Source organism: Mytilus galloprovincialis, chromosome 14 (assembly GCF_965363235.1).
Source record: "Mytilus galloprovincialis chromosome 14, xbMytGall1.hap1.1, whole genome shotgun sequence".
Classification (NCBI taxonomy): domain Eukaryota; kingdom Metazoa; phylum Mollusca; class Bivalvia; order Mytilida; family Mytilidae; genus Mytilus; species Mytilus galloprovincialis.
Genome location: NC_134851.1, coordinates 20,227,595 through 20,253,010, shown reverse-complemented (window position 1 = coordinate 20,253,010; position 25,416 = coordinate 20,227,595). Strand labels below are relative to the sequence as shown.

General features: G+C 32.1%; 2 protein-coding genes across 2 annotated transcripts in view; both read right to left on the bottom strand.

The window, feature by feature from the left end:
* LOC143058379 (uncharacterized) overlaps nt 1-8,530 on the bottom strand; it is a 14,548-nt gene extending 6,018 nt beyond the window's left edge. The window contains exons 1-8 of the mRNA XM_076231880.1: nt 8,407-8,530; nt 7,934-8,068; nt 7,272-7,394; nt 6,585-6,842; nt 6,020-6,286; nt 5,346-5,609; nt 3,209-3,850; nt 54-163 (exon numbers count right to left, since the gene is read on the bottom strand). Of these exons, the coding sequence (XP_076087995.1) occupies nt 54-163; nt 3,209-3,850; nt 5,346-5,609; nt 6,020-6,286; nt 6,585-6,842; nt 7,272-7,394; nt 7,934-7,964 (1,695 nt within the window). The 5' untranslated portion in view covers nt 7,965-8,068; nt 8,407-8,530. The remainder of the gene's footprint in view (nt 1-53; nt 164-3,208; nt 3,851-5,345; nt 5,610-6,019; nt 6,287-6,584; nt 6,843-7,271; nt 7,395-7,933; nt 8,069-8,406) is intronic.
* LOC143059389 (thrombomodulin-like) lies at nt 8,357-25,416 on the bottom strand. Its single transcript, XM_076232881.1, has 8 exons — nt 25,302-25,416; nt 24,518-24,682; nt 22,393-22,515; nt 14,472-14,738; nt 11,385-11,510; nt 9,949-10,080; nt 9,626-9,712; nt 8,357-8,532 (listed from the first exon to the last, which is right to left on the bottom strand). Exons 1-8 carry the CDS (start codon nt 25,414-25,416, stop codon nt 8,357-8,359), a joined length of 1,191 nt encoding a protein of 396 aa, XP_076088996.1.

The window sequence follows — 25,416 nt, the reverse complement described above, 5'->3', positions numbered from 1 at the left end:
CTTCAGATCATTATATTATCATTCAATAACACATGCATTGTTTATGAACTTACCACAGAAACAGTCTCATTAAATAATTCTTGATAGTACACAGTATTTTCATTGGTTATGTCTTCATTGGGCGTGACACCTATTGTCAGAATTACTTCTACTTTTAATTCACCTGAAAATTTTTTTTTGAGATTTAAAAAGATTAAAAGATTAAAATATGGGTACCTCGTAGTTCAGATTCATAATTCTGACTAAACATGATTATTTCGGGGCCTTTTATAGCTGACTATGCGGTATGGGCTTTGCTCATTGTTGAAGGCCATACCGTGAACAATAGTTGTTAATTTCTGTGTCATTTTGGTCTCTTGTGGAGAGTTGTGTCATTGACAATCGTACCGCATCTTCTTTTTTATATGATATTATAGGAGCAGTTTAAATGCTAGAGACTGTGAGTGAAAAAGATGAATGATAATAACGTATTTAAAAACATAGGTACAATGTATATAGTAAACAAGAAAACGGCAATAAACATGATCCATGAAACTAAGGTGAAGGTTCATACAACAATGTAAGAAAGACATGTAGACTTTACTGTCAGTATGTTTACAAAATACAGTTAAGCTGTTGTAAATAGTATACATACCTAATCATCTAAACGAATGGATGAGCAAATATTTGTAGAAATGAGGTTCAGGCTAAATTATTTTGGAGATGGACACGAGAATCAGTGATCAAATACTAATGACCTTTTGCTAAGTGTCTAAAAAGTGAATCTAATCATAAAATCTGCATGCTGACCAATGAATTTTGAAAATGATGTCAGGTTAACCCTGTCTGACAATCATGTAAAACTTGCACTGATTCCAATACCGAATAAATCTGTTCTCTGCTCATAACAGCTTAAAATCAGTTAAATCACTTGATAATAAATTAGTCTTTAGCAGTCTCTGACCCATATAAAGAATGCAAGGACAACAGACAATTAATAGATGAGACCTTCGTAATATTAGGCATCTGTATCATTAATTGTATATGAATGTAAGATAGAATTATCCAATTATTCTATCTTCTATATTAAAGAGTTTATGACGATGCATGAAATTATCAACACTTACTCACAAAAGAGGGACGAAAGATACCAAAGGGACAGTCAAACTCATAAATCTAAAACAAACTGACAACGCCATGGCTAAAAATGAAAAAGACAAACAAACAACAGTACACACGACACAACTAGAAAACAAAAGAATAAACAACACGAACCCCACCAAAAAACTAGGGGTGATCTCAGGTGCTCCGGAAGGTTAAGCAGATCCTGCTCCACATTCGGCACCCGTCGTGTTGCTTATGTGATAACAAATCCGGTTAATAGTCTAATTCGGTAGGTCACATAAGGAAAGGGAAGGGGATTGTAGTTAAGACGTAAGGAACATATCCGATATCATTTGTGAAACGGTTATTCCATAACGGTCAACCAACTCGTGATGGCGTCCGTAAAATTTGCGAAGGGATGATTTCAACTTCACCATTTGGAACTCTTGGTTTAATAGCTTCCATGTGAGCAACAACCCTCTATCAAGAAAATCATGATAGGAAATGCAAGCACGGGAATATCGTATCAATTGGGAGATATATACCCTGTATGCAGGTGCTGCTGGAATGTTGCAACTTAGAAATGGAAAGTTCACAATTGGAAAGCTGAAATCATCTCTTTTGTCGTAAAGTTTTGTTTTCAACCGACCCTCATTGTCAATTTCTAGATGTAAGTCAAGATATGAGACCGACTTAACTGTATCTGTAGTATCCTTTATCTCTAGCTCGATTGGATAGATGCGTTCCAAACAGTCACCAAATTTTGAATTATTTAGTGAAAAAACATCATCTAATATAGCGAAAAGTAGAGTTACAGGATATTGCTAACTTCTTATCTTTCTTCCTAAGAAGTTTCTGCATGAAGTCAGCCTCATAATAGTAAAGAAACAAGTCGGCAAGTAGAGGGGCACAGTTTGTTCCCATTGGAATGCCGACAGTCTGTTGGAAAACACGTCCTCCGAACGTAACAAATATGTTGTCAATCAAGAAATCAAGCATCTTGATAGTATCAGTTTCAGAGAATTTTTTGTTCGAATCAGAGTGATCCTTTACAAAGTAGGATTTATCCCTCCCTAAGACAAGATACTTGTATCTACGTTGGCCATTCTTTTTTACGAAGCAAAGCAATACCAACTCCTTCAATTTGTCTTTAAGTTTAGAATGTGGAATACTAGTGTACAGAGTAGAAACTGTACCACTATTTGACGGTTATTTTTCTGAAATTCTTTGATGTGTATCATATGTTAATATATATAAACTATGACAATGAAGGGTTATGAATAAAAACGAAACAGTATTTCAAAATGTATTTTTCCTAAATCTAAAAAGATTGATACAATTGAGAAAAAGAAATGTGTTTATATTTTATTATAATCTGTGTATTTTCTAGATACTCATAGAGTATTTCTCAGGAATAGTTTATTGGAGCTTGGGCATTGGAGTACAATTGTAACAAGCAATCTGAAAAAAAAGAATCTGGTTCCTATTCAATGAAATAACTTTAGCACAGATCATATAGGCAATCATAAAAGTCCTAGCTGCAAGCAAACCATTGCAGCAATGCAATTGTAAACAGTGATTAGTTTAGTAACCTTTATATGCATCTCAAGCACTATCAGAGTAAAAAGCCTGCATGTGCAGTAATTTACATTAGGAATTCAACAGCTAAAAAAGCTGTTTAATAAAGCTAAATACTGATATCATATCGTTTAGCTTTACCATGAATAATATAGCTTAATATGTAAAGCATTTTTGCAATAATCCTTAAAAAGAATGCAGTAGAGAAGTGGCACATTCAATTTTGTTTGTAATAAGTTATTTACAAGGGAATGATCTAAATAGTTGGTATAATCTTAAAAACAAATGTACAAGAATAAATTATTGAAAACTGAAAATGAAGAGAAGTCCATTTGTTACATTTTTCATTATTTTTCTCACTGTTTTTCCTTCCTAAATTCTTAACTTATTCTCAGTGCAGTAAATGAGCATTTGTTTTCCATTATGTCTGTTTATTCTAAATTTTTCTTATCAAAATTTCATGTACAATTTTATGTGACAGAACATTAATTATGATAGTAAAAGACTGCAGCTACTTTTTATTTTTTTTACTTCAGATTTTAGATACCTTCATTAGTTGTGCCATCTTTGGTTGATGTCTCTTGTGTTGTTGCTTTTTCAGTTGTTGTTTCTTGTGTTGTTACTTTTTCAGTTGTTGTTTTTTGTGTTGTTACTTTGTCAGTTGCCTTATTGGTTGCTTCTTGAGTTGTTGTCTTAACTATGGTAACCTCTTGAGTTGTCGCCTCTTGTATTGTGGTATCTTGTTGTGTTGTAGCTTCTTGAGTTGTAGCTTCTTGCGTTGTCGCCTCTTGTGTTATGGTATCTTGTGTAGCTGTAGCTTCTTGTGTTGTAGCATCTTGTGTTGTAGCTTCTTGCGTTGTCACCTCTTGTGTTATGGTAGCTTGTATTGCTGTAGCTTCTTGTGTTGTAGCATCTTGTGTAGTAGATTCTTGTGTAATAGCTTCTTGTGTTGTAGCTTCTTGTGTTATAGCTTCTTGTGTTGTAGCTTCTTGTGTTGTGGCTTCTTGCGTTGAAGCCTCTTGCGTTGTAGCTTCTTGTGTTGTAGCTTCTTGCGTTGTAGCCTCTTGTGTTGTAGCTTCTTGTGTTGTAGCGTCTTGTGTTGTTGCTTCTTGTGTTGTAGCTACTTGCGTTGTAGCTTCTTGTGTTGTTGATTCTTGTGTAGTGTTTCTTTTAGTTGGGGTGTCTAGAGCTTATGTAACAAAAAAAAATGATATTTTTTCTATAAATATCTTGTACAGATAATATCCTTCAAATATAGTTATTAGAAGAGACCATGGTCAGCTATGTATAACGGCAGATTTTTTTTCTTCAAAAAAACGCAATGGATTTAAAGTTAAAATTTCAGGCACAATTTAAAATTGATGAAGCACAAAAAGGATAGATTATATTGCATTCATGATAATCCAAAAGGTTGGTAGATCGGGGGTCTAAATCTAATGCATGTTTTTAAAATTGTCAAAATGCAGTTAGTATCATGCTTTTTTTGTAAAATATAATAACAAGTATGGACCATCGTGCTTTTTTTCTCGAGCTACTGGTTGAGCAAAATTGTTTAGATTTTGTATAGATTATGTATGGAAAACCCAAAGGGTGATAAAACGAAATCTTAACCATATAACTTTAAGATAAAACTTGAGAATATAGCTTTTAATTACTAATATGTTTTTAGATAAGAAAAAGAAGTAATTAGGTAACGGGACTCGTTTTCTTGCTTCATATCAAAATAGCAAAATTCACAACACACTCTATTATATCTATTTATCCCCCTTCTATCTGAGTTATGTACCATTATGTGGCCAAATTTTATAAAAAAAATAATAAAACAAAAATTATCTATATTTTGAAAAATACAGCCGTAAATATGATAAAACATATAATTTATTCTATATAAAAATGGAAAGTCTTACACATGAATTACATACTACTCTCGAAATTTGAACATGTCATCAAAGATTAAGACCGATTGTTATCTGCTTTTTAAAAAATCCAAGATTGAGGAAAACAATAGAGCTTCCTTAAGATAAAGCAATCTAGAATTACCTGTTTGGTACAGTATAGCATAATATCTCATACAAACATAGATAGCATTCATACAAAAATTATTAGATCCACAAATGAGATATTAAATACTATTTAGGATCGATGGTTTAAGCAGAATAAATAAAATAGAAAACAAAAAACATTATGCAGAGTTGCACATGGTCGCATCAATGCCATGCAATAAAACAACATACAAACATTAACGGGTACACACTTGAAACGAGGCCTGCATGGCCAATTTAATAATTTTGATTTAAAAAATTGAACCACTTGGACACATTTATTCAATATTTTCTATCTATCTTGGTGAAATAATAATTAAAAACTAATGTACAATAAAACTGTATACAAAAGAAATATAAACACTGCATGGTTCTATAGACATACCAACAATAAATTTATTAGATGTCATTTGATATGCAGAAATTTTAACAAAGGTATTTTACATGATAATTTTGTTTTAGCATAATTGGAATAAAAAAATGCATAACTATCCATATTCCTTTATAGAATTTACAGAATTCCTTCATGAAAGAGATGTTGAGATGAAAACATGGAATCCATATTACATCTCCTTTTTTCAGTTGTAAATGGCAATAACTCAACTTATATCAGTTGATATCAATTTGATAAGCAAAACTTACTTTCACAGAGATTAAAAGCATTAATCTGATATCCAGCATTACAGGCACAATCATAAGAACCAACTGAATTTTTACAAGTTGAATAGGGAATACTGCCACAAGTGGTTGCATCTTCGCATTCATTTATGTCCAGTTCACAGTTGGTGTCATTCCATTCATGTTTACAAGTACAACTACCATTAACATTGTTACAATCCAGTGTATTGGAAACAATACAAGTACAGGCCTGAGAACAGCTATCTCCATAATTTGAACTGCCACATTCTGAAAAAAAGACGTTTGTAAAGTGGGAGTATGTGGACCAAAAATTCAATAATAGCTTACATGCTGCTTTTATAATGTTTACAACAAATTTGTATGAATCAAAGTGAATATTGAACTGACATACAAAATTATGTAAAATAAAATTGCAAATGACCATTTTTTAAACATAGATTTAAATACAGTTTTTCTAATGTGGATTCATTATTATTCATTGGATACCAATTTCCGTTGATGTCGTTTGAATAGGTAAACGAAGAAATTAAATGTTCAACGAAGAACAAATCTTCTATTTGCATTGATACAGTTTTTGCAAATCCATAAAAAATCAAATATCCACAAAAATGAAACTTTTCCCTTATACACGAAAATTGGTATCCACGATAATAAATGTATCTGAAATATCAGCCTACCTTGGCAACTTCCATCAGCTATTGTCTGGTATCCAGTAACACAATTGCACTCATGGGTACCATTTAAATTGCTACATTCAGAATTAGATGTAGTATTACATATAAAGGGAGTAACGTTACACTCATCAACATCCTCAGAACAGGTGGTTCCATACCAACCAGTTTTACAAGTACAACCACCGTCAACATTGTTACAGGATTCTGTATTGGTTACAACACAGCTACAGGTCTGAGCACAGCCTTTACCAAATCTGTTGGAACTGCATTCTGGAAAGGAAATGATTTTTAGGTCAGGAATAAGAAATTAATACATTGTTACCTTATTATCTGATATAAAGGATTTGGAGGTTTTTATTTCAGTATTTTTTTTAATTTTTAGGCAATTTTTTTATGATTTTTTTTACCATTACTCAATATTTTATAAACAAAGTCCAGATCCTCTTATCTGGAAGATTATATACTGTCTCTCTGTAAATATGAGAAATACATAAACACACATTTGAAGTTAATAGTCAAGTTGAAGTACAAAACAGACATTGATAAAAAATAAATTCTGTCAACTAACCGTTACAAACATCGGCGGAGTTAAAATAACCATCATTACAGACACAAACATAGGATCCATTGGTGTTTTCACACATTGAATACGTCCGACATATTGTTGAGTTGCTTGTACATTCATTGACATCTGATTCACAATAATCCCCAGCCCAGCCAGTTTTACAATTACAACTTCCTTCAGTGTTGTTACAAAAATTTGTGTTTGCTATCACACATGTACAGTTTTCAGCACAGTTCTGTCCCCATTCTCCTTCAGCACAGGCTACAGTTTAGATTGAATTTAGTTTAGTTTAGTATAGATCAAAACCATGGCATTTGTTGCAGGTAAATTTCACACAGACTTACATATAATATGAACATCTAAGTTTGTTTTAATAAGTATTGAACTACATGCATCGACTTAAGGGAAAAATATAAATGGAAACATCTTTCTTCAATACAAAGTTCCACAACTTTTCATTTGATCATAACGAAACAATCTTTTACATCGAGATTTTTTTTCCATTTATTTAAAAAAAATATGAAAAGTAAATATTAACTACATAAAAAAAGCAACTGTAGTATACCGCTGTTCAAAAATCATAAATCGATTGAGAGAAAACAAATCCGGGTTACAAACTAAAACGAGGGAAACACATTAACTATAAAAGGAAACATCGAACCAACAGAAACACTCAAATTGTTTACTAACCTGTGCAACTCTGTGCATCACTGTCCAGTTTGGTACCATTTTTGGTACAGGAGCATTCGTACCCTGGTGTTTTATCGATACATTTATCAGCACATGGATTGCTCGTCTCACACTCGTCGATGTCTGAAATTTTTAACAAACATAGCGGTCTTTAATTATGTACGCTATAAACATGATAAATATACTGTTATATTAATTTCTGGTGGAATACACCTTTTAGATTTTTATGAATTGTTTTCAGTTTTTTTTTTTTTGGTCTTGTAGTCATTACAATTAAGTTGTGAAGGGATTTTTTTTTTAAATTTCTTGAACCATGTATTGTGTTTTATGTATTTCTGTATTTTTCATTAAAATCAAAGAATCATTTAAGTTATCAGAGTTCCTTCATGTCTTTCAAACTTAATTACTGTTGTATTTAAAAAAAATGAAACTATAGAAATTTAATAAGTTGTATCGCTTGTTGAAGACGTATTATGTGTTTCCCTCAAGGTAAATGATTGTTACTTTTGTTGCTGTCCTTTTAAGATTTATCCCCCTTCTCTTTTTATTCATATTTACCATGGCAATTGTAAAGTGTATAAATAAACAAAATGATGGATTAAGTTTTAGTAATAAGATAAATATTAATAATCTGTCTCAATCAAAATCATGGGAAAACGTACTTTTACAGATCCCAGTTACATTATCAGTCATTGTTAGATTGAATCCTGCTGGACATGTACAGTATTCTTATCCATCAGATTGAACAGCACAAGTTCCTGGGTTGGTACAATTCAAACTGGAACATTGGGTCTTAACTGTGAAAAAAATAATAAATACTCATATATATCTTTAAATATTGTAATGCATACACACATATATGATTGGTACATTAAAATATTAAAGCCATTTTTTGAAGTTGCATAAGTCGAATCTTATAATCATGTCAATGGTATCCCAAATCAAAACGAAATTTAGTAAAAACAGTTAATTTATTCAAAACACAAGTCTGATTATTTAATCAACGTTCGACCTTTTAAAAACCATCATGAAATACTTATAATAAAAATGGATTATATAATATAAGAGTAAATTATTATTTCCAACTATGTAGTTATCAAAGTGGAATTAAGAATTTCTGGACAAAAAAAGTTACTTGTGCATTTCCTTTGGTCTGTTGGGCTGAGAAGGTATCCATCATTACAAGAACACTTATAACTTCCTGGAGTATTAAGACAGTTCTGGTCACACTTGTTCAAGGTTGTATCACAATCATTGATATCTACAATTTAATAATAAGATTTCTCATTATTCGCGTAATAAAAAATGTCCACCAAAACGTCACTGAATATAAATGTTTTTCTTTATATTTTGGCAGCTATTTCAAAGTTGCAACTCATTAAATTTCTTTTTTAAATTACTAATGTTGTGCTCGTTTATTTTAGCAGTCAATGAAAACATTTTGTTTTCTTTACCTCTAAATATTTTAATCAAATCACATTTAATTAAAATAATTAGAGGTGAAGAAAACAAAACATTTATAAAACTTCGTAATTAACAATTTTACAATTAAAATAGACAATGAGCTATTAAATTGTTTTCCCTCTTGTTAAACTAATGTCAAGTCGTTGGTTCACTTTTCTTTTGTTTCAACAAATTATAAGCAAATCACATAACATTTTTGCTGAATATATCCTAGTAGAATTATTACACAGAATGTGGTACCGGGATCTGATGTAGAATTTTACAACAAAATACTAGATAATCCACATTACCTTGACATTTCTCATTTGCATCTTTTGTAAAGCCAGTTCTGCAATTACATGTAAAGCTTCCGTCTGTATTGGTACATAGTTGATCACATGGATTGTTATCACACTCGTTTACATCTAAAAAAAAAGTAGTCAGGGTTTACTAAAGTGCCCTGCACACCTTTCTACGAACAAAATCAATAATTTCTCGCTGAATTGAAGACCTATTGGTGACTTTCTGCTGGTGTGTGTTTGTGTTGCTTATTCTTTAATTTTTATGTTGTGTCATGTGTACTATTGTTTGTCCGTACGCTTTTTCGTGTTTTGCCATTGCATTGGCAGTTTATTTTCGATATATGACTTTGACTGTCCCTCTGGTATCTTTCGTCCGTTTTCTATGGTCGGGTTGTTTGAAACATTCCCCATTTCCATTCTCAATTTTATTTTGTTTACCAGTACAAGTTCCGGTTTCATTCTGATAACCAGCCACACACTTGCAGACAAAGGTGCCAGGTGTGTTGACACATCTTTGGTTGGGAAAGGTATCACACGGGTTGACTACACCATTACACTCATTTATATCAGCATTACACGTGGTCCCCTGCCAACCTGATTTACACAAACATCCAGTAATACTGTCACATCTCTCTGCCCCAGAACCACAGTTACATGTATTTTTACAGTTTTCACCCCAGTGGAACTGATCACAATCTGTAATATACATAAAACTATTGTTACCAATATGTCTTGTAATATATATATCAAATTAAAAAGGTCCATACTTAGTTGAATTTTGAAAACATAATTTATTTTTCTGCAAAAAAAACTAATTGTATTATTTTTGTAACAACTTCAATTTGACATATCTCATTTCAATTAAAGGGGAAAAAATCATTAAAAAAAAACAAAATGGTTTTATTTTTCTTTTCTAAATACTTTGTACTTACCTGAACAAGTTCTTCGATCGTTCTCCAAGAACTGACCAATTGTACAACTACATTTGAAACTTCCTGCTATATTAGAGCATGTTGACTTATCAAAACACAGATTTTTACTGTCATCGTTACATTCGTTTATATCTACAAAAAAAGTATAACTTTTTAAATATTTGACTGTGGTAACTTTCAATCAAATCAATTAGGAATACATGCATTATCATGTTTCAAAACATGTAGGAACCTCTAGCCTTTGTTTATGGGCTTAAATATTTTTGAAATTTTATGTTCAGTTGTATTTTTCAGATTTAAGTGTGGCGGAAGATAACCTCTGAGTGCATAATTTTCTAATTTGTTTGAAGACCCGTTGGTGGCCTTAGATGCATGATTTTTTTTATGAGATGTCAGTGGCTTTCAACTAGCTGTCAGTTAACTGCGAGTACTCTGAGATCTGTACATTGTGTCTTTTTGTGTCGGGATGTATAATTACCCGGCCACGTCCACTTGTATTTTTGTCAATCTGATGAGTTAAGCCTTTTTCAACTGATTGTTATAGTTCGTTCTTTTGCTGTACTGTCATACCACTGTCCCAGGTTAGAGGAGGGTTGGGATCCCCCTTACATATTTAACCCCGCCACATTATTTATGTATGTGCCTGTCCAAAATAAGGAGCCTGTAATTCAGTGGTTGTCGTTTGTTTATGTGATACATTTTTGTTTTTCGTTTATTTTTTTAATATAAATAAGGCCGTCAGTTTTTTCGTTTGAATCGTTTTACATTGTCTTATCGGGGCCTTTTATAGCCGACTATGCGGTATGAGCTTTGCTCATTGTTGAAAGCCGTACGGTGACCTATAGTTGTTAATGTCTGTGTCAGTTTGGTCTCTTGTGGACAATTGTCTCATTGGAAATGATACCACATCCTCTTTTGTTTTATATCAGTCTGTCTTTTGCTGTTTGGTTGGTTTTAAGCTCACAATAAAGTCCTCATTATATGAATATTTTGTTTAATATCTGTGACCATCAAGTTACACTTTTCATGTAAGGTATTATCAATATGGAAGTTCTGTGATACGGTAGTTAGTTGAATCTGTCATGTGACTTCCTTCACCACGTGACCAGAATGTAGGTATCGTCATTTCCAACACATGCTGATACACGGGTGATTTATTTTTATTCTATACTTAACAAAATATTGTGGAAACAAAAATCTAATTAGATGTTTACCCTCCCTCAGTCGTACAGGAATCAAGTTACGTACTTACGGAACATAAATTATTTCTATACTTCCATTCAGAATGACGATTCTGAAAGTACAGGACACTTTATTAGAGCAGGGATACAGGCCTGCTTTCTATTTGGTTAATGAAGTCATAAAGGTGTGCGAAATTGACGACCTTTTTCGATGAAAAACATTATTCCAGAAATGACGTAATAACAGTGATTTACCTCTACAAGTTTGGTTATCAGCCTGTAGTACATATCCAGATTGACAATAACAAAATGCAGTGCTGTCTTTTAATCTGCATGCATAACTACAGGTCAGGTTACTCAGGGTACCACATGGATCAGACACTAAAAATTAAAATTCTATACTAGTACCTCATGTTCAAATCTATCATCTGTAAATATTCTTCAATATATATTTTAATAAAAGAAATGTAACTAGCAAATAAAAGATTTAAGTATCAGTGAAAAAAACATCAGAAATATTGAGATTGTAGAGTTTTTATAATCTATAGTATTGTTTTAAACATTCTATATGATTAATAATATATAAAGATACTGCATTATTCAAATCAATTGCAGAGTTAACGTTGTTGTGACTATTACATAATATTTTATGTTATCAAGTATCTTTCTCGACATTCAAGTATGAATTTCATATACATTAACTTATCTAATATACAGAATATTTATTTAATATACAGAACAAAATTTGAAAAACAGAAACTAATTCATTATAAAGAAAAATATTCATTATACAGAAAAATGATTTAATATACAGAAACTATGTCATTATACAGAAAATTGATTTAATATACAGAAACTGAATAAATATACAGAAACATATTCAGTATGAAAGAAACTTCTTTCATGTTCACAATCTTATTCGAAGGAGCACTAGCAACTAGATATATGATAAAATATAAAATCAGATTATATTGGTTCAATCATTAATAAAATAGTGAAATAATATATATCGCTTTAGTTAGAGTTACTGCATGCTAGTGCCCTTTTTAAGTATGTACAGAAACTAATTCACCTACCTTGTTTGCAAGTTTTTCTGTCATTGTTGAGTTCATACCCAAAAAAACATCGACAGTTATAACTCCCTACATTATTGACACAGTCTTGTTCACAATCATCAGACTCTGATGTGCACTCATCTACATCTGTAGTATATCAAAGATCTTTTAATTAAGATCTATCACTACAAACTATGTAACAAAACAAATTCATTGCCAGCGATATCTTCATGTTATACCTTAATAGTTTTGTTATTTAGAATATTTAGTGTAAACGGAAGATTATCTTTCAGTGTTTCAGGTTTTATTCACAATTAATATTTATAGATTTAAGATGATTTGGAGTCTGAAATACTGTATAAACAATAGCCTATTGTTGAAAACAATTATTTTGTCTCTCTAGAAGTCTTTTTTGGGATATTTTAGTCATTGAGTATGTTTTGTCTCAGTGTATGTACCCAAACTGGTCAAATTTATTTTATTTGGGTGATAGCCAACACAAAGCATATCATGAATGAGGGATACATATGTTCAATTTTTAAATGATAATAAAGAGTATCAATAAAATTGGACAAGTGACTGATATTAATAATTGCTATAACTAGGTTTGAAGAAAATGTTACACTTTGTGTTATATTTTGTTAAGCTGTCGATTGGTATCTCTTTAAATATAAACTACATTTTGCTCTATTTTTTACCACTTGAAAGTTATGACTTTGTTTTCTTTCTTCAAGTTGACTATCAAGTGTTTAAAAGTTGCCCTCAACAGGCTATTAAACATATAAAATTGAACAATATTTTGGTTAACGATGTAACTATCGACCCCAGCAAAATTATGAACTACTAAGTAGCTGGACTAAGAACAGATGCAATCTCAACAATTTTCCAAAAACTTGCTTTATAGAATAGGAACTAGGGATGCCACTCCGGAATCTGCTCCACTTGATTTGAACAATGAACTAAAATTTGTGTATGGTGTCACATTTGAATCTTTTAAAACCTTAGAACTCGAGGCATTACTACTGTGAATTGTACAGATATATTGGACTTCTTCTCTGATAGTTTATGTTTTACGTTTATAATCATACCTTCACATTCGTATGTATTTTTTGTTTGGTAGCCAGTGTTACATCTACAGGTATATCCACCATCTGTATTTTGACATGTTGAAATCGTTGCTGAACAATTGTTTGTTGTTGCACTGCTACATTCATGTATATCTAAAATTAAGCATACACATGGGACAAGATCTGATAATATTATTAACCTATCTTGGTGCCCGAAATTTGAGCTGTACAATCAAATGAATTACAAACCAATAAAACACGATAAATGATTAGAATGATTAGAATGGTCAAATAACAATCAAACAAAAACATGGTATATATAAATATATTCAAGAGTCTATCCTTAATAGAAGAAAATTATATGGTCTTCCTTTCAAATCACTGAAGATACATGATTGAAATCTAGATATGGTGTACACATTTTTGAACCTCATGTTTGTAGGATACCGTCTTTTTCAAAGGATTTTTTTTTTCTGTTTGGTTATAATTTAATAATAAGATCCAATTTATTACATGTTGTGATCTGTGTATACGGCAATCGCAATTGCAGTCAGTAGGGTTTAAGAAGACCAGTAGTTTGACCTGCTAGTCAAATGTGCTTTGTTAAAATACACTTTTGGACTTGTTTTACCTTTTGAAAAAGTTGTTTGTGCTGTATTTGTACCCCACTACTAATTAATTTTGTATGTACACGTATAGCAATTGCCTTTTTTATCCAACGCAATTATGTGTTTTCAATTCAGACTTATAAATATATATAATAAATGTAATACATTGTGGTAGCAGACTCTATTGATATAAAATACGAGTAGTGTACCATTAATAATAAAATGTTTGAAACTGAAACTGTGTTTTTAATTTTTCAAAATTGAAACCAGCTTACTTAACTTCTTAAATCTTATCCTGCAGTTTGGACATTATAACAAAGACCTTTCTTTTTGGTTTTGAAAGTAGTACAACAAAGCTGGTTTTAAACCAAACCATTGATACTTGTTTTAATGCAACAAATACACCATTACATCTAGTTAATCTAGCATTCAAGACAGAAAAGAAAAGTACAACAAAAACAATTACACCTGTTCTAAAATTGACTTGAGTTTTTATTTATACAAACATAACATTTAAGTAGTACTACGTAGGTACAACCAATAAAAGATGGACTCGTTCTCCAATATGTGTTTACATAATAATTTACAATACATGATGAACCTAATATTTACCTGCGCAGGGAACGCTGTCGTCTGCAGACACCTTTTCATAACCAGCTCTACAGTTACATTCATATCCGCCATCTTCGTTTACACAACTCTTGTCGTCAGATTGACATATTCCTGGAGTATCTTCACATTCATCGACATCAACGTCACAATTAGTTCCAGTCCAGGCACTATTATAAACACATCCACGACTAGGATCACACCTTAATGCGCCTGGTCCACAGCTACATTGACTTGCACAGTTGTCACCATAAAATGGACTCACACAGGCTGTCACAAAATAGAACATGCTTATACAAATAATAAACACAAAACATAGTAAATCAAATTGGACTTGTGTTGCAAATGTACTTTCTCATCACCTTAGATTTTGAGAGACTGTCAAAAGTGTATAAATTCGTTTTTATGTTTCCCCCCTCTTTTGATCTTTTACTGCTGATAATTTGTTTATTTACGGTACTTAATTAAATTTCCCCGAAATCAAATATGTTATGGAGTATTGATCACTATACATATTTTTGTACAAGAAAAACATAAGAATTACTATCAATATTATACTTAGTCTTTTGCCAAGTATCTATTTATATATGTCTATACAATGATTGTTTTTTAAAGGTTTAGTTTGCAATAAAAAGCTTTCATTTTAAACGAACTAATTTGTTCAACTATGTGATGGGCAATACAATTTAGAATAAACGAGGAATCTGTCCATGGCACAACTGATGTCCCCTTGCATAAAATGTTTGAAAGGAAAATAAATGAAGAAAAGTAAAAATAATGCAACAAAAATGTGTACCTGATTTTAGTTTTGTGCTTAAAGTATAGTGTATAAATTTCATAACATTTGGGTGGGGCAAATTGAAATTAGAGAACAGAAACAGTAATTTGTTCATTTGAAAAGACGCTTAACTTTATGACATACAAATTTGAACTTGATCTGTTGTACGAGGTAATAACCATTGTTTAAAAGTTTTATAACATGTTAGTTAGGCAAGTTTTATTTTGAGAACAGAAAAGAAAAAAATCAACAATATTCAATCTGTGAGGGAGCATAAGAAAAAAAATGCATGTTATTAGTGATCTAAATTGATTTGATGTTTTTGTTTTTTACTTTTCTTGTCTTTTAAGGCTCTATGAAGGATAGTGTATTACTATCAGACTAATATATATTCAATAGAGAGATAGTCATGAGATATGTGCATCATGACAATCAAATATTCAAGTTCAGACATTATTTGTTTTTATAATTTTCACCTGAACAAGAAGTTTTATCAGCATTTAATTTGAAGCCTGTATAACAGGAACAAGTATAGCTCCCAACAGTATCCTGACAAGTCTGTGTACATACATTAGCGTCACATTCATTTATATCTGAAATATTAAATTATCAATTGTTGCAGGAAGATTGCTACATGTACAATTTTACTTATACTAATATAAGAAGATATGTGGTATGAGTGCCATTGAGATAACTCTCCATTCAAGTCACAATTTGTTAAAAGAAAACCATCATTGGTCTTCAATGCAGTGCCTTGGATCACACTGAAAAGCTGGCTATAAAGCATTTTAAAGTTTTGCCATATAATAGGTATTTTAATTTCATGTTTAAGTATATCACACTAGGTGACAAAGATAAAGCAATGTATATATATACATGTCAGCATATGTTATTCTCTCTGAAGGTTTGTGAATATATAAATATCAGATCTGATATATACATATTGCTGTTTGACAATCAAAATGCATAAATTATATTCTGCTTTTCTGGTTGTGGCCTTTTGCAAATCGAACTTTTTTTATTGCACTAAACAAATCGAGGTGTGTGGTTCGGTGGTGTTAATTGGTTTAATACTGTCATTAATTCATAAATTCATAAAGTGAATTGGTTATAGTTATTATTTTTGGTATGAATATAGCCCTTTGGCCTTTCCCTTTGTCAAGTTGTAATAAATACTGATTTACTATACATTCTGACCTTATTTATTGCCGAAGACTGGATAGCGATCTTAAGTTGCTCAACATTAGGTTATGATGTCTCTGGATGAAGTTTTGTGCATTGGCAACCATACCATATTTTTTGTTTATTATAACACTTACTAGAACAATTGCCGCTACTGATATGAAGTAGATACCCTTCAGGACAAATACACTCCCAGGTTCCTGGGTTTGTAGTGTTATCACAACCATAACTACAGGTTAAATTCTGCAGTGCACAGACATCAAATATTGCTGGAAAGATGAAAATAATTAAACAACCAGTAATATGAAGATTTGACTAACAAGACGATAATGACTTGGTAAAGTATATCATGTATATTGAAAACATTGATTCAACATTATCGGATGTTAAATTATAATGTTATCTTCAAATATAAATAAATCTTTAAGTTGTGTAATCAAGCTTGTATATTTTGCATTTCTAAATAGCCCACTTCCCCTTCTTATCAGGCAATTGCAGGGGAAAACAATTAACTGTTAGAAAATGTCTCAAGACACTCAGGAAATTTCAAATCGTGTGTGCAGTACATGTATTTACATGAAAAAAATAGTTTTTCGTCAATAAATAGTAGTTTTGTAATTGCTTGTAAGTGATTCTAAAATACTTCACGAGTGTTAAAAGTAGTCAAAATCACAACAACAAAAAAACAGTTTAGGAACTTGTATATGTTTAAAATACAATTTCCAACAGCATGTGTAAATGACATTAAATACGGGAAGAGTGTACTTGAAACCACTTTGCAAACAGATTTATCTTTGCATACAATCATTTTTAACATATCTTTCACATTAACCATTGTTAACGTTTGAAGGATCTTATACATGCGTCTTTATAAAACACCAAAATAGAACGAACAACGGATGGTATGATATTGATTTCAATGGGTTACATTGATTTCCCAGTGAAATAAGAACCGATAATTTCACATGCAAAATGAACGTGGTTATTTCACTCCTCTGACGTCATACAACAAAAATTTCAAATATCGAAAAAATTCTTGTTCACGCATCGTTAACAATGTAATGGAATTTGATGCCACTGTCATACAAGTGAGAGGTTAAGCTAGCTATAAAACCAGGTTCAATCCACCATTTTCTACATTAGAAAATGCCTGTACCAAGTCAGGAATATGACAGTTGTTATCCATTCGTTTGATGTGTTTGGACTTTTGATTTTGCCTTTTGATTTTGGACTTTCCTTTTTGAATTTTCCTCGGAGTTCAGTATTTTTGTGTTTTTACTTTTTACTACAACTAAGTCGATGTCAAGTTTCTTCCTAGAAGAAACTTTACTGCTGGTGGATTATTCCCCGAGGGCATCATTAACTTGGTAGCTTTATGCATGATGAATACAAAAAAAAAACAAAGAACAAACCGGCTGGGACGTCGCCCGGGTTACCAAGGTCCTCTTTTGCTGCACGGAACACTGCAGCATTTGATTTGTGTGTTCCACGGAATATCTTCCGGGATACCCCTGATTTGACGTACGTTCAGCCAGAAGGTGATTACTACTTTAAAAATTCAGATACTTTTCATAAATTAAAGCCATGTTTCGTTAATATTTTCGACTGTTTGAATACACCTGCTACAAGTGAATCAACACCTATCATTTCTTCTTGTAAACACAAAAAAGGAAAAAGGAGCACGTGTAAGACATGTAAAATGTAATCACGACTCCTGATTTCACAAGTAACTTAACAGGAAAAACGTATTATACTAAATCTTTCGAGCCTCTGGACTGTTCCACGTACAATGTAGTGTACGGAATCGAATGTACTTTGTGTGGACTACTCTATGTTGGTGAAACTTGTCAAACTTTACGTAAAAGGATGAATCAACACCGGTCTGATAATAAAGATCCGCAATTCAGGGTTCTTTATAACCATTTTAATCAATCGGACCATGATCCTTCGTTATCTATGAAAGCTACGCATCATTGAGAAAAATTTATCACCACACAAATAGCCCTGTACTTAGTACTGCTTTCCGAAAAGATGGAGAAAATTTCTGGATAAGAAAACTAGGTACTGCAATGCCATATGGTTGCAATGATAATGTCAAAGGAGTAGGGAATTTGTCAAGGCCAGCCTGCAGTGATGTTAATGTAATGAGTTTATTTAATACTACCTTGCGAAACCAACGTAGTCATGAACAAAAACGTTACCATCGGCCTAATGTAAAAAAGTCTTCCAAATCTAGATCTACCTCTGGAAGCTTTAATGATCTTTTTTCTCATTTACATCATCCGTTAGGGTTACATTATATTAGAACTATTCTTTTTTCACTGCCTGTTAGTTTTCTAAAATGTTTGAGAGATAATGCACTTGACAAAGGAGGCACCAATACATTTTCTCCAATATACAGACTTGTCAGTATAATTTGTGATGTAGCTCTTTTCCGTCTCTTTAAACCAGTAAGAGCGGAACCTTTACATGAGGAAAAGAGGAAATTCCTTCTTGTTTACTTTACCAATAGAGGAATTGATGCAATCAACATCAGCAACGTTCTACGTCACAAGGAGGTAACATCTAAAATTCCTATTTATTTTCCAAATCTGTCTGGTCCTATTGTATCCTACAGTTACACCAAAACCATTGCACCCAAAATATTTAACTATAAACAAGCATTACAGGACCTTGATTTAGAACAATACCTAAAACAACCTCTGACATGTGACTTTTCCCACTCGCCTTACAATTAAAGCCCCTCTGGCCATGTTATTACTGGGGATCTAAACATAATTCAGCATGAAAATCTCCGAAAGTTGATTTCTCGTGGTCCTAAGTTTAGAGAACCCCAACACATCAATTGGAACCATAACTTCAAAATAATTATGGATTCCATTGAGGACTACGCCAGAGCATGGGCTAAACGAGAAGAAGTTCAACTGGACACTTTGTCAGAATGTGTCAAAACAATCAGGCCGCTGATAAAACGTCGCATTCATAAGTTGAAAAACTGTGTGAATGATCGACCTAAGTCTATTTTCAGTGACAAAGAGGCTGTAAAAATGTCTATCATCTCTTCAATATAAGTATGTTGTTGTTCCTGCGGACAAAACTTCAAATAATATTGTCTTTTTATGTAAATCGTATTACTACGAGTGTCTTATAAAAGAATTAGGAATAAATGAGCACTCTGGTAATCCCACATACAAAAACATATCATTTGAGAAGGATGAGATTTTGGCGAATCATAAGTCCTTCATGGCTTCTATGAACATTGCACTAAACAAAAAATCGGAGGACTTACCTTGTTTGTATTGGATACCTAAACTTCACAAAATTCCGTACAAACAACGGTACATTGCCGGCTCATCTGCATGTTCTACTAAAGAATTTTCCATTAGATTGACTAAAATCCTGTCCGCAATTAAAGAGGGTCTTCAGATATACTGTGAAACTGTTTACTCGCGTAGTGGTATTAACCATATGTGGATTCTTAAAAACTCTAAAGAACTTCTGGATAATTTTAAATCTCCGTCTTTTTCTGAAATTAGTTCTATCACAATTTTTGATTTTTCAACCTTGTATACAACCATTCCCCATGTGAAATTGAAAAACCGTCTAAAAGAAATAATCCACAATGCTTTTCATCATAAAAATGGTAGCATACGCTATAATGTTATCACTTTGGGATACCATAAGGCATATTTTGTTAATAAGGAACAAAAGGGTAAAACATACTACACAGAGGAATAAGTGATCAGTATGCTGGAGTTTCTTATTGACAACATATTTGTTGTTTTTGGAGGTAGACTTTTTCAACAAATTGTCGGCATTCCCATGGGAACGAACTGTGCGCCTCTCCTTGCCGACCTCTTCTTATTTTCATATGAATCGGAGTTCCTTCAGACACTTGTCAAAAACAAGAAGATCAATGAAACCAGGTTATTTAATTTCACTTTCAGATATATTGATGATGTTCTTTCCATTTACAATCCCAACTTTTCTGATTGGATTCCATTAATATACCCACCAGAACTAGAAATTAAAAAGACAACAGACACGGCTTCCTCCGCCTCATTATTAGACTTATACCTCGAATTGAACATACACAGTCATCGCAGTACCAGAATCTATGACAAACGAGACGATTTTAATTTCAAAATTATCAATTTCCCCCACCTTAGTAGTAATATACCAACTTCACCTGCATATGGAATATACATTTCCCAACTTATTCGGTATTCAAGAGCTTGCAGCTCCTATTCAGACTTTGTAAAACGTCACCAGTGTCTGAGCAGAAAGTTGATGAACCAGGGGTATGTCAAAGAACGTCTCATCCTTTTTCTAAAAAAAAGTTCATCGGAAGGTACCAAGAACTTGTTGATAAATATTTCGTATCAACTTCACTAATAATAAAAGATGGTCTTGAAGTATAGATTTTGCGTACTGACGTTGGTTATCATCTTAATAACGTGTTATAGTATTCTTTTATTTGTCTTTATTAATATTACTTTTACTGTTAAGTCAGTTTTTGAGATATTCATTTGACGTGACTCTGTGCTTAAGTAAAACATCATACTTTGAACGACAAAATTATTTCATTTATTAATATTACTTTTACTTATGGATCTTGCCATACTTTGAATGACAAAACTATTTTATTCATTAATACTACTTTTTCTGTTAAGCCAGCTTTTTATGATTTACATTGGACGTGACTCTGTAATTATGTATCCCGTCATACTTTAAAACACACAATTATTTTATTTATTATTATTACTTTTCTGTTAAGTCTGTTTTTTGTTATATTTACTTAACATGACTCTGCATTTATGTATGCCGTCATACTTTGAACGACACAATTATTTTATGTCTACCTATGCGAATTTCAAACGCGCAATTTTACAATAGTACTGGCAATTTTCCATCCTTTACGGGTAGACTTTACATAGATAAATAAAATCGTATAAGATAAGCAAAATGAGGATGTTAAATTTGATGTATGCCTTTTTGTGCTTCTTCGTTACATTTGTTGTTTTTATAGTGATTCAGATGATAACACAATGTTGACTGCTGTACCCCTATTTTTGACATTTTTACTCTTTGAGTATGTTTGTTTTTTCCACGCATCGTTAACAATGTAATGGAATTTGATTCGACTGTCATACAAGTGAGGGGTTTAGCTAGCTATAAAACCAGGTTCAATCCACCATTTTCTACATTAGAAAATGCCTGTACCAAGTCAGGAATATTACAGTTGTTATCCATTCGTTTGATGTGTTTGGACTTTTGATTTTGCCTTTTGATTTTGGACTTTCCTTTTTGAATTTTCCTCGGAGTTCAGTATTTTTGTGTTTTTACTTTTTATGACCGAATAACACTGATAATTTGCATATATTTCTCTATTTGAATTCTTCGAAAAGTTTTTCTTTGAACATTAAGACTCTTTCCCCTTTTTGTTTTGTTAATTGCAAATAAATTTCAGTTTATTTGATGCAATGCAGTGAAAAGAAATTAGTGATTTGTAGGGAAGAATTCATTTTTTGAATATATCAGTTTATATTTGATAATAAATAAAAATTAAATATTATTATGTATTAGGTAAATTCAATTATTAGTTTTAAAATTGATAAGATGGCCCTTTACAGTTTCAATAACACACATGGCGACACATTAACAAACCTTGCTAATATGCTGTTTTTTTTCTCTTATTTCTTGCTGATCGTACTCTATAGTGAGCACCATTTCTGGCATGTTTAATTTAGGAAAATAAAATTATGTACTATACAAGCCTTTGTTCTGTATGATAATACGTTCACAAAACTTTCTCAATATTCACCTGATAAAAGTAACATATAATTTTCATTTTCAAATATAATAAACAAAATGAGAAATTCATCTAACACAGTGACCTAAATACAATACACTGGCCTCCTATTTTTAGTTGAAGTGGTGATTAATGTTCCAAATTAAACTTACTTTGGTTACATTTACCGTCAGCTAGTATCTCAAATCCATACACACAACTACATGTAAAGCTTCCATCACTATTAGCACATATCTGTTCACAACCACTTGTCCTTTCAGTGCATTCGTCAATGTCTGTGAAAATATACTTAAGTATTTTGAATTCATTATAGGTTAACTTGATTACATCATTGAATTTTTTAAAGTTTATAATTTATTGTAATTATCAGTTCTCTATATCGCATTGGTCAACATTTAAATAAGATAGCATGTTACCTTGAAATGATATCATTTTATAAACTTGTAAATTTAAACGGTGTAGCAGTGTGATACAAACAACGTTTTTTTTTGTAGTTTATTGGACATAGTACTTTCTAAAAAAATATATATTTTAAAATAAATTCATAAGAGAAACACACTTTATTGATTTTTAAGCTGAATAAATTACCGAAAGGGAAGCTTCTGTACACATGAGCTTAAATCTCTTGTTTTCAAACTCCAGACTTAAACATCTGTATTAACTGTTGTGGTTTATTTATCTTTCACATAAACAAAGTCATGTATATGATAGAGTCTAAAATTTAACGTTTGTTATCGTTGTACATACCTTGACATTCCGAACCTACTTTTCGGAATCCTTCTAGACAGATGCATGTAAAGCTTCCATCTGTGTTTGTACAGTTACTGTTCGCTGGACAGTTATCTATTCCATCTAAACATTCATTTATATCTGAAAATGAAAGTGTCATTTTACTTGCACCACTCTTTCAAAGTTGTCATTCTATACTGACCGACTTTTAAAACGCAACACTCATTTTGTTGAATTTTTTTTACCAAATCATGTTTGATCTTCATACAAGTATTATGCATGCTTATTTTCCTTCTTCCTCTTTCAAAAAATCAACATTTGATTTACCTGACGTAATTGATCATACCGGGTTATTGAGATCGCATGAAACAGTTCTTTCAATCCTTGGCCACACTTAAATCAGTTAAAACAAAAAGTTGCATCTCCATATTGCCAAGACGGAGGAATTAAAAAACGGAATCAACCCATTAGAATACTGCAAACAGGAAAACAATTTGACTTCAGAAACTCGTCTTACTGTTCTTCCGACAATACACCTTATCGCTATTTGTCCGCCATTACTGGATATCACACAGGTTCCCATAAAATTTTGACGTCATAAAACAAAATATCTGACGCCACAATGGAAAAGTGATTGTTGTATGCGTCAAAAGTTCGAGACCGAGTCAGCCGGGATTAGCGATAAGGTGTATGATACCGATAGACGGGGTCTGTTGAAGACAAGACTATCAATGACCAGATCGATGTATAGTGAAAATTCTAAGTCAATAGAATTTGATTATGCAACGTCATTTGGGAGACAGATATAAGGCCGCAAAATCAACTGCTTATCAAATTGCTGAATGCCATTTTGCACAGATGAATGCCATAAATGTTTCTTATTTACTGACCTGCCAAAAAATTGACTGCAGAAAAACATGTGAATCTTAAATTTTTCAACCACATAATTGCCAAAAAACCATTGTAATTGATGGCACAAGTGCAAAATCAGAAGGTCCAAAACAGAACACAAAACATGCCGAACAGAATTGGTTGACCTTTCTGACACCCAATTTTGCGTTTGTTACATGCAGTCATTGCGTTTGACGGTGACACGTTTATTGGTATGTGGAAAACCAGGGGTTCAGTGTATACCACAATATTTGAACATTGGAAATGACGTTATCAATTCAACTTTCGAACTGACTTTTTTTAAACATTGAAGTATTGAAAGAACTTTCTGTTCATAAGATTGTTTTAAAAAAAAAATGCTTATTTAAAAATGGGAATTTAAAAGATTAATCTAGTATTGCGTTTCTAAAGTCGTTCAGTATATTTTATTTTCTACTCATGAGAAAAAAAAGTAGGAAAATACTAAGTGAAGAAAATAGCACTGTGGATCGATGATATAATATATTAAAAAGAAATCACGCTGAATTGATTTAAAAAGAGTTTGCGTGGAAAAGACTTGTTGAAATTGAAGTATTCATTTTGTACCTTTACTGTTTAAAATTATAATGAAATGTATTCCATTTACATGATTTTTAATCAATCGATCTCCATGTTTACCTTCACATTTTTCATCATCTGTAATAGTATAGCCTGCTGGACAGTTAGAACAATTGTAACCACGACCAGCTAGTACTTCATCAGGTGGTGATAAATCTATACAGGTACGTCCTAAAGCACATGGGTCATCAGCACAATGATCTGTATTAATATCACAATCATCACCTGAAAAATGGAAGGAATAAATATATAGAGGTACGTCCTAAAGCACATATGTTTTCATCACAACCATCTGTATTGATATCACAATCACATCATGAAAAAGGGAAGAATAAGTATATACAGGTATGTCCTAAACCACATAGATTTTCAGCACAACCATCTGTATTATTATCACGATCATCACCTGAAAAAGGGAAGGAATAAAGGTTTATATTGATGAATTGTACATGTGACTGTCAATCTGTCTGGTACCCCATACAAAGCACACGGAACATGTGTTTGGTTTTTTCTTAACTTAGGTACGCACTTACACAGTAGTTAGCCAATCAGCTGCTTTTATTGTCGGTTTTTTTATATACTTTAATTTTTAGAGGGAAAAAAAGCAAAATTAGACATATACGGAAATAGTTCTTTTCGATGAATAAAGAACCCCAAACTGGTGTCCCTTATATGTGATTTTAGTCTGATAATTCCTCTCAACAGTTTTTAACATTGATTTGACCAAAATTGTATACAATTAAATTGTGATAGCACGTTTAACTGAGTTGAGTTTGACTATCTGACAAGATGGAATCTGAAATCAAATATCATCTACAAATGTATATTTAAAACATGTCCTTACCAGACCAACCAGTTGTACAGTTACATGAGGCTATCAGATAGTTTGGATTGGATTCATTTCTAAGATTGTCATAGTCACATGTTCCTTGGTCACCTGCACATCCACTACATGCCAT

Excerpts from the sequence above, each read along its gene's own strand:
- LOC143059389 (XM_076232881.1), bottom strand. The coding sequence starts at position 25,416 with ATGGCATGTAGTGGATGTGCAGGTGACCAAGGAACATGTGACTATGAC. Across the intron at positions 14,739-22,392 it reads TGACGGTAAATGTAACCAAA|CCTGTGTGAGTCCATTTTAT; the intron begins GTAAGTTTAATT and ends ATTTTGTGACAG. Across the intron at positions 10,081-11,384 it reads TGATAACCAAACTTGTAGAG|ATATAAACGAATGTAACGAT; the intron begins GTAAATCACTGT and ends CTTTTTTTGTAG.